Consider the following 13993-nt stretch of genomic DNA (forward strand, 5'->3'; position numbering starts at 1 on the left):
AGGCACCACTTCCACCTTCCTCCAAAATATCTGGCAGAGAGACCAAGTTACTTGAGCCTGGTATTGTCCTGCAGATCCTTGTTAATTTTAGCTTAAGGAAAACAAGTAATTTCAGAAGAATCCATTTAATAACATCATCAAGATCCCAGCACCCTGTACAGTCACATCTTCTCAAGTTTGGTATACCCACAGGAAACCTGAAGTTAGCACAAGAGGATTTTTTCCCAGTGTGTTTCAATTATACTCTTTGGGGCAGCAGGACTGTGTATGGGCATATGTCTGTGTGTACATTTTATTATTATCTACCATGCTCTGTGAATCTAAAAGCATTTCTCTCAACAGCTGCTGTTTTGCCCTGTAGTCATTCCAAAGGTACCCATGGTGATGCAAGGTACCAGCAGGGTACTGGTGATGTGAGGCAGAAAGCTGGGATAAACTGAGCAGGCTTATTTTATCCAAGTCCTCAAAGTGTAGTTGTGCTTTCCTTCAACAACAATGGCTTAGCCCCATAGTAAGTGTTTTTCATGGGTCCACACATGACCAAAGTTACTGCTAGAACTCTCTATGGCACTTAGGAGACACGTGGGACATTTCCAGAGCCTACCCTGGATGGCATGGTTAATTTTTACTCCCATCATGTAACCAGTTTAACAGATAAGCCACCGCTTCCTCTTCTGCTCAGGTTTTTTGTCCACTCCCATGAGTTTTTGTGCATTTCCAGGTGATACTCCCCCTCCCATGAACATGCAAAGAGCTGCTGTCTATACTTACTGCCTGTGCATAGGCTCCATAAGCTCCAAACTGGATGGCCATGGGGTTGAACATGCCCATTTGTCCTGCCATTTGCTGCATGCGCCTCATCGTACGCTCCTTGTCCGTGTCCGCAAACTTCACCACCAGGCTTGAAGAGGCTCCCTGGAGCACAGGAAACAAAAGGAGACACACAGGGAATGAGCCTGATGCACACCAGCTCATCAATCCATACATCTAACACAGATTGAGTAGACTGGGATCCAGGGGCTGAGATTTTTTGTGCAACCTACCAGGCTGTGAATTTTTACTTTTGCAGGAGGGTGAGAGCATCAGGAAGTAAAGGACCCTGGAGGGTGAATGCCAGCAGCCTGGCTCCTAGTTTTCAAAATCCAAGCTTCTAGGACATCATCTACATTTTCTCTGCAAAAGTTGTTGCCTTATTCTTTCAACCTTCAGGCCCAGAAAGTTGAATCAGAGGACACAGATCTGGACACAGTGCAGCAAAATGTAGGAGGCTTTGCTGCATGAACGTGGTACAATTTGTACTCTGATTTTTTTGGTGGAATGGGTGAGGTTTCTGCATTCGAGACCCCTGAAGTGGATCACCCTGTGATCCACTTCAATGCTGTGTCTTGTAATCCCCAAGTCCAGTGAAAAATCCCTGCCCAGCCTTGGAGACAGAAGTCAGTATGCTGGGCAGGGTGTATGCGTCATCATGAAACTGTGCCTCTTTAGCAGATTCTGTCAGATTAAGGGAGCAAAAATGGTACTGGATAGACCTGAGCTCCCTTTCCACAAGCAGTAGGAAATAGAGGCTACCATGAAAGAGCTCACACATTTCCAGGAAAGATCTACAATATTAGGATTACATCTGCAGTCAACACCAGTGCAGAACTACGGATGGTCGTCAGAGCTGCCTGCAGAAATCAGTGAAAAATGTAGTTCTTTTGGGAACGAAAGAAATCCCTCTCCCCAAAACCAGATGAAGGGTCAATAGCTGCAATACCTAAATTTCTGATAGGGAGCAGAGATGAGAAAAATAGATCTACCTAGGAAGGCATTTTTGGGTCTTTCTCCAAGGAAGTCCTAACTTCATGGGTTGGTTGCTTCCCTGCAGGGCAGCAGGGAAGGAGAAGGTGTAGGGAAGGGAAATCTGGCTGCAGCCCTGAGAGCAGTAGGCAGGTGCCTGGGAGCTGGGCTGCCACCCAGCCCAGGGAGATGGGCAGGTGAGCTGTCAGGACACTGACAGCGAGCAGCAGAAATAATTGTGCTCCCATAGCTTCTGTTTTGACAAACTGGGGTTCACTGGTCAAAGTACTGCCAGTGGGGAAACGACCAGCTCAGTTCTGGCTGTGGCAGTAGAGCAAGACCAGCTCCATGCCAGAGGAACTGAACTGTTGCAGGACCCTTGTTTTCCTAGCAGAGGAGGAATTTTCTGGAATTGCATGAGAAAAATGTTGTTAACTGGCCTACACACGCCCCTTTGTACCTGTAACCAGAAAAAGTAGTCTCAGTAAAAGCAGAATTGCTCTGCTACAAATTGGGAGGAGTGTAGTAAACTACAGCTATAGACATATGTATATGTAAGTCTAAGCTATACATATTCAATAGCCTCTTCAGATCCTCAGTTATGAATAAAGACTTATGAAATTAACCTGCTCAAAAAAGACCCCCACAATCTAACACCACAAAATGAGTGATATTCCCTTGGATTAGCAATCTCTGCTGGGAGAAGGTGATTTTCATTGGCAAAGAATCTTTCTTTTTGACCTGTTAGTCTCTCTCTAATAAATCTATAACCCACTCACACGATGTGATGAAGAGCAAGGTTTTGAAAGAAGTGCTTCAGGAAAACAAAGAGATGCAGAGATGAATGCTCCATTCAAAGATGAAGAGCAATCTTCAGCAGTTATTATAAAATCTAAACAGAAGGGGGAGTGGAGGAGAAGAGAGGAAAAAAAAAAACCAAAAACATGTAGCCAAAATTCCCCTGCATTTCTGTTGAAGGCTGGGTGACTTTTAATTTTTCTTCAGATCACATGATGCAGATATTGATCCTTCCCCAAATCACACTCTTAATTGCAGCTCATCGACAAATGAATATTTTAATGCATACATTTCCTGCTAATTATCACCTGGACCAGTTCTTAATTAGATTTCAACACTCATTTAATTAACCCTGATCCAAGAGACTGTTTGGTAACTTGCATCTAATGATTTAAACCTATTTGCAGCTGTATTGGAAGGAGGCACTGGTCCACAGCAGATTGGGCTGTTCAGAACTGCTGTTGTCATTTGCAGAGCAGAGCCTGCATCATGATGAGCACAATGCGGGATGGAGGATTTTGAAAACTGAGGGAGAGTTTATTCATCTCTCCAGAGGGGGGTTTTGAAGACGTGACCTGCTCCTGTTAGCATGACAGGGAAGTGTAAATAAGTTGGTGTCTTCTTCCTTCTCCTTTTCTCTCGATCTCTATTTGCCCTGGAAGTCTTAGGGCCAGGGAGCCGCCTCAGGCATTTGTTGATGCCTCACACTGTTGAAAACCAAACTATTATTGTAGATGTCATCATGAAAACATGGGTAACTTCCATATGAAGTGCTTGCCCCTGGAGTGTTCTTCCCTTCTGATGTGAGTCATAGTGACTGCACAGCAGCTGTTTGACCCAATGGGATCTCATCTTGTCTCCTGAGAGTTGTTTTTCTGGGTTGCCTGTCGCAGCAGGACTTCAGGCCTCTTTGAACATTGCTATCATACACACAGGGCAGAAAGGCCATTGGCAAATAGATTCAAGCTAGACCACACACTACAGAGAAAGAAGAGAAAAAGAAGGGGCTTTTCTGAGAGTTGTCTGCAATGAGATGTGCATGTAAGCGGTTAAAGATCTGTAGCCAGTAGAGATGCTGCATTGCTCTTGAATATGGAGACTGACCTTGGGATTGATGCTTTCAGTGTGTGGTTCCTCATGTGCAGCTCTTTCATGTGGCCCAAAGGAAATCAGGCAATAAACTGTATCAGATCAGCCAGTGCGGGACTTTTAACAGTGGAGCCAAATATTGCTGTTCATATACAGCAGAACAGGGCTGCTTTCTACTCCAGTGACTTCTACTAATCCACTGGACAGCAATAGAAATGTCCCAGAATTGGCCAGGTTTTCCATAGGGTAAAAATGCTGCAGCCCTTCATCTGGACTATTTATTGCTTCCGTGAGGAGTTAAACCATGGTGTAAATCAGCTGTTGTCTGCTGGCAAAGGCAATAGGTCCTGTCTGCTCTGTCATTTACTAGCAATACATAATCTCCTCGCTCTCTCTGGTTCTTGGACTGGACCTCATATTTTGCCCAACCCCATGAGAGTTACACTGGGTAAGTCAATAACATTTGAAATGTACTTCTGCATTTTTCAGAGGAAAGGACCTGTTCATTTCTCTACCCTGCAGGCCCTCAGTCAGAAGATACTATCACGAAAGTGAGCCTTCCTGCTGGTGCCTCTGCAATAGGCTGCTTGCAATTAGAATTTATCTCTTTTCCCCCTCAAATCAACCTCCTTTTTCAAGTGCTTTGATATCTACTGATGAAAAGAATGATAAGGGCTAAGTGTTATTATGCTTCTCCTATTCTCTCTTGGGCCAGAAACTCTACTTAATATGGCTATCTTTCTTCCCATCCCCCCTCCCACGCATGGTAATGAATTGCTCCCCTTAGTCAGCAGAGTCAGGCACTCTCTGGGTTGGTGGGGCGAGGGAAAAGATGGAGGAAAAATCACTCTGCACCACACTCACTTTGTAATCCCTAATCAGAGTCCTCTGTGAGAAAAACTAATTTCCCAGGCTGTCCTGACGTGTGAAATAAAGTCATTCTTGAAAACAGGAGCTTGACAGGTCGCTTGTGAAATTTCATATTCAGCTAAAAATAAAATATCCATCCATTGATATTTCATTTAAAGGCAAAGGAAAACAAATCTATTGCCTGGTTGTTGGAACTTTTTCCCATTAGATATGGTCTTCCAAATGGAGTGTACACACAGATTAAGTAAAAGCGTTTCAGGAGGCCAAATATTACTGCCCAGCAGAAGGGAAAAATCACAGAATCACAGAATCAACTAGGATGGAAAAGACCTTTGAGATAATTGAGTCCAGCCTGTGACCAAGCACCATGGCATCAACCAGACCATGGCACTGAGTGCCACATCCAGTCTTTTCTTAAACACCTCCAGGAACTGTGACTCTACCACCTCCCCGGGCAGTCCATTCCAATGCCCAATCACCCTTTCTGTGCAGAAATTCCATCTAATGTCCAACCTAAACCTCACCAGGAGCAGCTTAAGACTGTGTCCTCTTGCCCTATTGCCTGGGATGAGAAAATGACCCTCACCTGGCTACAGCCTCCTTTCAGGGAGTTGTAGACAGAGATGTAGAGGCTCCCCCTGAGCCTCCTCTTCTTCAGGCTAAACAACCCCAGATTCCTCAGACATTCCTCATGGACTTATCCTACCCTCCACCAGCTTTGTTGTCCATTTCTGGACACACCAGCATCTCAACATCCTTCCTCAACTGGGGGCCCCAGAACTGGACACAGCATTTAAGGTGGAGCCACACCAGTGCCAAGTACAGGGAAAGAAGGACTTCCCTGGTCCTGCTGGCCACACTATTCCCGAGCCAGGCCAGGTGCCATTGACCTTCTTGGCCACCTGGACACACTGCTGGCTCATGTTCAGCCAGCTGCCAACCAGCACCCCCACATCCCTTTCTGCCTGGCCACTGTCCAGCCACTCTGTCCCCAGCCTGTAGCACTGCAGAGGGGGGTTGTGGCCCAAGTGCAGGACCAGGACCCATCCATTGTTGGAGTCATTGTTGGACCCGTCCATTGTTGGAGTCAGCCCATCTATCCAGCCTGTTGAGGTCCCTCTGCAGAGCACTCCTACCCTTCCACACTCCCTCAAAACTTCGTGTCCCCTGCAAATTTATTGATGGTGAACCCAACTTCCTCATCCAGATCATCAATAAAACAGGTCTGGGCCCAACACTGATCCCTGCAGGACATCACTGGTGCCTGGCCACCAGCTGGATGCAGCACCATTCACCACCACTCTCTGGGCTTGGCCATCCAGCCAGTTCTTAACCCAGCAAAGAGTGCACCCATCCAGGCTGTGGGCTGCCAGCTTTTCCTGGAGGATGCTGTGGGAGATGGTGTCAAAGGCTTTGCTGAAATTCAGGCAGACACTTCCACAGCCTTCATCTGGTCATCAAAGGAGATCAGCTTGGTCAGGTAGGACCTGTGCCCCTAAACTCCTGCTGGCTGGGTCTCACCCCTTGGCTATCTTGTCGGTGCCGTGTGATGGCACCCAAGATGATCTGTTCCATAACCTTGCTGGGGACCCAAGGCCAGGCTGATAGGTCTGTATTCTTCTAGACCCTTCTTCCAGCCTTTCTGATGGATGCATGTCACATTGCATGGCTGGACATCCCAGCCATCTGGGATCTCCGCAGTGAGCCAGAACTGATGATAAATGATGGAGAGGGACTTGGTGAGCTCTTCCCTCATCTCTTTAGGGTGGATCCCATCTGGTCTCATTGACTTGTGAGCACCTAAGTGACTCAGCAGGTCTCTTTCTGCTTCTGCTTGGATTACAGGGGAGCTGTTCTGCTTCCCATCCCTGGCTACTACCTCAGGTGTCCAATTGCTTCTCCCTAGAACAATATTCTCAGGAAATGTTCTGTGAAGGTCTGGCCTTGCAGAATATATGCCTGAATTTCCTTTTCTTGCCAGCCCTATAAATCTGCTCTGATTCCTTAGGTTAGTAATCTCCACAGATGGTTAGACACCTTTTTCCTTCAAAACTGATGAATCTGGGTGTAATTTGCCAAAGTCATTAAACTGTGTTTCACTTTAAGCTTAGTGAATCTCCTGCTGGAGACAAACATACATTTAAGTCCTTTAACACAAGGATGTCTCGTGTAGGTGGACCTTTACATCTTTGTTAACTCAAATGGAGCCTGATAAAAGTTCTAGGCCAAAAATATATTTTTAAAAAATTGCTATATGAAAGTTCCAGTGTCTAAATCTCTTGAGTATAAGAGATCTGAACGTGCAGATCCTATAAAATACCTTCCAAAATGTCAGCCATGAACACAAAGATGCTTGAATGAGTAGGTGCTGCTGGACGCTCATCTTTTGGGCAATGACTGTATTCCTAAGTGTCACCACAGAAATGGGTTTGCTTGTGGTGGAAATTTTGCCTTGGCACTCCCTCTGTGACTACAAAACAGAGCTGGGAGCATGCTGACCTTCAGCAAGACAATCAGGATAATATTTCCATGCAAGGATCCTTGATGTTAAGGCCCAAAAGCCAAAGGAGGATTTATTTGCTTTGGTTTCTGCCATCTCAGGCCACTTGGCATGATGTCCCCTAAGTTTGAAAACAAATTTGGAATTTTTTTTGGAAATGCCTATGCTGCTCTATTGAAAAGAGGGCCACTGAATTAGGCAGTGGGGTTTGACCCCAACCTGGGATTTTAGGCAAGTGAAAAGAAACTACTGTCCAATTAAACTGTAGAGCAGTGGGAATTTCTGCTAGGCAGAAATGTAATTACCCAGGCTGGAAAGTGACCAAAAGACCAGGACTAACATCCCTCCCATCTTGTGAAATATGCTATTTTTCTGCACTCAGGGCTTCAATTTCATGTCTCATCTGAAAGATGAGTAGGACAGCAGTCACTAGGAGCTATTTCCACATTACAGTCCTGAGAGCTGGTTTAGACAGTCTTGAGAGTGACAGAGATGGAGAGGGGAAAGGAGGCATTCATCCAGGACTGTAGTGATGGACCCTTTGATAATGCTGCTCCCTCAGTAGAGAAGATTCTTCATGCAATGTCTGAGCAGAGAGAGTTGCTGCAGGTATTTCCCTTCACAGGTCTCCGGAGCTGTTAATTTATTTGGAGTGGAAGCTTGATTTAGGTTTTATTTGCCCATACACTACTTACCAGGTGTCTCTCAGAGCTGAAGTTATTGCTTTCCACAGGGCAACAGAATCATTGAGTCCTGGTGTCACTGTACCCAATTCTAATTAGGAAGAACTCAATATATAACCCAGGTGTTAGTATGCCTCTCGAATCAAAGCCAGGTATCTGAAAAACCTAAACTTAAAAGCAGAGTTCTTCAAGCACTTTTTTTCAAACATTTTTCAACTCAGTCTATGAATTATAAAAGTCCTTACAAAATCATTCACCTCCCTTAATGCATTATGAAAAGGGAGGTATTGTTACACCAACATACTAGAGATTCTTTCCTGATATTTAGGACTGTGAAAGCAGTAAATTTTTTTTTGTCTATTTGAAGAAAAATATAAAAATAGGATTCCAAAAGAGAACGTTGTATATTTCCCCCTTCCAATAAGAGCAACATGGTTTGAAAGATTAGGTATATTTAGTTCCATATTAACTAAAAATATACTTCCTTGTAAAGTATGCTTTCACCAAACAGAAAAAGAGCTTAATATTTTTTATAAATTAGGGTTACTATTAAAAACATATTTGGTAGCTGCAGTATAGAGACCTATGAATGATCTTTCCATTCAGTTAAACAAGAAAGGATGAAAATAAGAGAAGTGGAATTATTCCAGGGTCATAATGTGAATTGACAATTGTCAAAGCAAAGTAGAATCTCAACCAGGTATGGAGATCCTGATGCTTCAGGACTCTGCTTACAAGAGTTCCACACTTCTTTGGCACCTCAGGATGAGGACATGAACTGCCTATGATGACTTGGTGAAAAAAAAAAGTGATGTTGAGGAAGGGCTGGCAAGCTGGGCAGATACATTTCAGTTGTTCATATAACAAAAAAGAACATTTCCATGGCACTGCATTCCCAGCAGCCTGCACATGACTGTGCCTCCCAGATCCCTGTCATGCTGCAAGACTCCAGCTACAGGTTTACTCCAGGTGTAAACCATGCTGCTCAACTGAGACAGTAAAATATTTGAATTTTCACGGCATGTTTAAAGTGAAGATCTCCAAGCACCGTCCAGTCATGGGCTGGACCAGATGGGCTTTAAGGGTTACTCCTAACCTAAACTTTTCTCTGATTCCACAGTTAATTGAGAAAATATTCTGCTTTCAGAGAGGTGTCACCCATGCTTTAATACAGAGAAACAGATGGTCAACAGAAGCAATGAAATGGTGTAAATTCAGTGCAGCTCTCCTGGGCTTTGGTGAAATAAGAAGTTGGTTTATGTTGAAGGATCTGCCCTTGCTGCATTCCACTCCACTAAGACTGAAACACACCACCTTCACAACCACTGCTCCTGTGAGCACCCACCAGACAGACCTTTGGAATGGGAAGTCAAACATGCTCTTCTGTGTGATTTCAGTGGACATATAAGGCAAAAGCATTGGTGTCTAGTAGGATGCTTCACATTCATGACTTTGTGCGGGCTTCAACTGAGAATCTTATTTGAAAGTCATTGTTTTGATTCTTTGTTTTGATTCTTTGAGGACATATTTTTCCTCTAAAAATTAAATATGAACTTTGCAAAATGTGGATAATAGCAACTGAATCATTAATGATATGTTTTGCACAGGGATAGCATTTGCTAAGATCTTTCTGTTTTCCTCACAAGAATACATGCTACCAGTATTGAGCACACACCTGAACAAGGCTGGGAAGGAATGAATTTAAGAGAAAAAAAATGAGAAGCATCCAGAGTGATTTAATGCTGATCCAGAGCCTACTTAACTGTGTAGGAAGCTCCCACTGATATAAATGAGGCTTAGATCAAAAGATACAGGAAGAGAAAAGGAGGAAGAAAGAAATGCCCCCAAAGCAAGCAGAAGAGGTAAAGACAATGCTGACATCTTTAATCCTTATTAGAGGAAGGTGGTGGTTCCCAGTGGAGCTACCTCCAGTAGGCCAGGTACTCTGTGGCAACCAGGGACTGTTTCCAGGCTGCAGGCTTGTCAATGACTCTGATATCCCAGGAAGGTCATTGCCTATGAATTATTTCAGCCCCTCAAGTGCTAATCTCACACAGATTAGGCAAGAGTTGAGTGGAGCAAGAATTGCAGGGGCTGCCTGGGCAATTCCCAGGAGTGGCATGACCCTGTTACTGCTTCCCCATGGCCACCTCTACAGCTGCTGATTTAATAAGCAGCTCCCCTTGGACCTGTGGAGGGATGAGTGGGTGCCAATAATATATTCTTTTTCCAGAAGGAGGTAATGTGGCTCACAAGCAGTTATTGCTTGTGTCCTGTTTGGGGTGGTGAATGCTGTGGGTCAGAGGGAGCAGAGAAGCCCAGGAAAGATGTTCAATGATCTCCCTCATGTCCCACTAGTCACTTCAGTGTCCTGCTGGATGACTGTGTGGGTTTGGAGATGCGACCAGACAAGGGAAGGCCATCTTTGGTGCCAGCATGATTCACACCCTGTGTCAGGCAGCCAGGCTGCCTGGATCTCTGCTCTGGGACCCAGAAACATGATTAATTAGTTAATTTATGAACCTATGGGAGAGGCAAGGAACACAGTCCTACAATTTTACTTTTTGTAGGAAGAATTAAGGGAAATTATGGCAACACTGGGAACCTGCTGTCCCAAAGATTGTAGAATGAGCAGTTTTGATGGAGGTTATGGGATGGGGTCTGTGAGCTTTTTTCCCCCTCCATCCAGAGCCCACTGTTCCATGGAAAGCAAAGGTGAGCTATCAAGAGTCACTGGACTTTGGTGGTAGACATGGCTGCAAACTCACATGTAGGTATTACATGTCCTCTGCTTTTTTCGTCTTAAAGGACAACACACACCTTTATAAATGGTGTTTAAATGGCATATTCAAAAAATCATTCATTACTGGAAAGAGGGCCAGGCCTGCTGCTGGTGACTTATTAATGGGTTTCTAAGTTATTACTGTTTTTTAATACGGGGAATAGATGTGCTGTGCTTTGCCCTGAGTTAAACAAGACAGCCTCTGTGTTGCACAAGGACATTGCAAGGAATGTGTGTTCTTTAGAGAGTTCAAGACCAACAGAAAAGAGAAAAACAGGGTCAGAGTCAACATCTCAATTTTCACCCATCAGTTTTTCTAATATTAATGCTGTAAAAGGCCTCAGCCTTCTGCATTAATTTGGCCAGGTGGACTGGCAGTGATGGTACCTCACTCTGTGCTAGGCTTTTTCACTTTGGGCAATCAACTTTCAGCCAAACTCAGGTATGAGTCATGAAGGACACTTAGATGCTGGAGCTGCATCAACTTTCAGCCTGGATTACCTCTGAGAATCTCCTCTTCATGTTTCTGTGATCATGTAAAAGGAAAGTCTCATGGATTTTCCATTTCCTATTTTAGTTTCAAGAAGAGGAGGCTCAAGGGGAGAATTTATGGCTCTCTATGTCTACCTAAAAGGAAGTTATAGAGTGGTGGGGACTGGGCTTTCCTACAGTGGCTGCAGTGGAAGGTCAGAGGAAATGGCCTTAAGCTGAGACAGGAGACAGCCTGACTAGATATTAGAAAAAAATCTCTGTTAGGGTTGTCAGGCTTTGGAATACGTCACCCTGATGGAGTCACCATCCCTGGAGGTGTTTTAAGAGGCATCTGAATCTGAGTGATGTGGTTTGGGAGTTAGAAAGGTGGTGCTGGGTTGATAATTGGACTTACAGATCTCTTCCAACTTTGATGATTCTGTGATCCTGTGATTCTATTTACCCTCACAGCCTGAGGGGCTCAGTGACTCTGTCTCTACTGACTCTCATGGTGTGGCTTTTACTAACTGAGAACTTGATCCCATGCTGGAATTTCAATGAAAGTAAATTTTGTTGGTTAATTAATATTCTGATGTGGTCTGTTTAAATGTTATCTGTTTGTATTATGGTTCTGTTTATGTTACTGGGATGTTTTGAAGACATTTTCAGTAAGTGAGAGGGTGAACTAAAGGCTTCAACTTTGATAGTCTTAATTCTGTATTTCACAGATATCAATAAATATTAAGATTTAGATTCTCAGGTGCTCACTGTTCATTACTTCTCTACTGGAACCAGGAACAAGAACTGCTGTCACTTGGTTAAGAACAGGCTAAACATATAGATCAATTATGTAAAAGACTTGTTCACTCCCATACATTGTATTATTTTTTCTTTTGCCTCTCTGTTGTGTCTTGTGTGTTAGGAGACATTCAGATTCTGAAATTGCAGGCATTTCGGGCATCAATTCTAAACCCTCAGCTACTCAAGACAGTCTCTCTCAGGTCCCAGACCCTCTCCATCAACTGTAACAAAAGTGTAGATGACCTTGAAGTTTTATACTTTGACTGACACTTCAAAGTAATTCATCCAGCCAGGTTAACCCTGGCCTTTAGTTGGCAAACTGCTGAGTGTAGGAGCTGTCCTGTCAGAGGTTTTTATGATGTTTAGCACACAGCAATTTTCTCTAGGAACAACAGTATCCACATTTCCAGCAGCAGTAGCCCGAGACGATGTCTACCAGAGATTCTGGGAGGATGAAAAGAATGTTCTAGGTAATGAGAGACCTGCAAACACAAAGATGTGGCTCCACGCACCTGGCTCACGGATTTGGATGACTTCCTGAAGAATGAGTCTTGCTGGCAATGGAATGCACCGCAGCTTTTAAACAGCAGCCTAACTACCCCAACTTTGTGGAAGTGACAAACCCTTCTGAGCACTAAAGGCTGCCATGAGCCTGAGGGGAGAAGGGAGTGTGCAGCTGGATGTGAGTGCGTGTTTGCGAAGAAGGGAGGAGCGATGAGGAAAGTTTCTCCTATGAAAGAAATGATCTAATTTGAAGCAAGTCCCTCATGGGAAGAGCTGTGACAGAGGCTGCTCTGTTCCTGTTAATTTTCACAGTGCAGCTGTCAGCGGGTCTGTAAATAGTACTCTGCGAAGCCAATGCTTCCTATCCACACATCAACCATTCAATTAACAGAAGAACAGAAGAAGGAAATAAAGTGCACCACAGCCTTCTATCACGGCTTTGATGTTTTCCAGCAATTTATGAAAGTGTACACAAATCTAATTACAAGCCCCACTGCTTCCCATTTACATGGAGCTCCTCAAGTTCAGAGCTGTTTATATCAAAGTAATTGTTAAAAATACCTCAGCTGATCTACGGCATTGTGGCCCCCCACTCACCGGAGCCACCAGGCTGCTCCTCCCAGGGAGTTCTTGCCAACTCAGGGCTTTGGTGCAGCCTGCTCCTGCCAAATCTGCTTCCCCACCACTTGTGAGCATAGCACCCGGGCTTCATCGTGCCCACAAAGGCCCATTTTCCTCCTTTTCTCCACCTGCTCTGAGCTCCTTCTGCAGGCTCTGCACTGCTTTCCCCTCCACCCCAAATTCACCAAACTATTCCTCTGCTGTGTTAGTGGGGGGTGAGCGCAGCTGTTCAGACGGTTTCCACAGTGGGGATGTATCTGAAGGCAGCCTCACAGAGCTCTGCAAGGTCAGAGCTGCACAGCAATAACAGCAGCAGTCATTAGTGTGAGCTGGGGGTGGTTTCCTTGGTGGGTGCCTGAGCATCCAAAGCCAGGAAGATGAGAACCAGGGCCCCGTTTGCCATTTGTTTGAAAGAGGCCACTGCACTGGATAAAGCCACTTGCAAGCTCTGGGTTAGTGCCTGGCATCCCTGCCCATGCCAGGGTGCTGGAACTGGATGATCTCCAGGGTCCCTTCCTACCCAAATCATTCTGTGATTCTATGATCCTTGGGGCAGTTTTTGATACTCTCATATTTAAGTCACTCTTACCTGATAAGCCAAAGAGGTGACAAATTCCTTTAGCTTAAACAATGGAAAAAAATCTCTTATGCTATGAAGGGGTGGACAGTACATTGTCTAAGGAAGGAAGACAATTTTTTCACCTGACTGTTACCCATGTTTGGCTGGGAATTTTTCTATTGTGGACGGACTTCCAAAGAACATGATGGACAGACACCCAAAGTCAGCCTCATTCAGGGTATTATGCCATTCATATTTTCTTCCTTAATAAAAAGTGTAAAGTACAACAAGTACTTTACAAAAGTACCAAGAAATCTAATCTATATGTCATCTAACAACACTGAGCAATAATTGCATAATTTGATATCGGTGGTTGCTGGACAGAGATTTGAATTTGGTTTTGCCATTTGTGTTGATAAGAGCTGCATAGAAAAATATTTAAATGAAAGCCTCCAAGTTAACGAAGTTGTGCATTGCAACACTAGTGTTTTTTCAAAGTTCAGCTAAACTGAATCTTTCTCTGAAAGGCAGAC

At 44.3% G+C, this 13993-nt stretch overlaps 1 protein-coding gene across 32 annotated transcripts in view; it reads right to left on the reverse strand.

The window, feature by feature from the left end:
* The window catches only part of CELF4 (CUGBP Elav-like family member 4), a 668420-nt gene that overhangs the window by 56085 nt on the left and 598342 nt on the right, over positions 1-13993 (reverse strand). For 22 of the 32 annotated variants that reach the window (XM_030236705.2, XM_050986789.1, XM_030236704.2 and 19 more), the window contains one exon: positions 772-915. In XM_030236705.2, the coding sequence (XP_030092565.2) occupies positions 772-915 (144 nt within the window). The remainder of the gene's footprint in view (positions 1-771; positions 916-13993) is intronic. The other 10 variants (XM_050986794.1, XM_050986792.1, XM_050986779.1 and 7 more) reach the window with 1 other exon arrangement.

The sequence above is a fragment of the Serinus canaria genome, chromosome Z (assembly GCF_022539315.1).
Source record: "Serinus canaria isolate serCan28SL12 chromosome Z, serCan2020, whole genome shotgun sequence".
Taxonomy (NCBI): Eukaryota; Metazoa; Chordata; class Aves; order Passeriformes; family Fringillidae; genus Serinus; species Serinus canaria.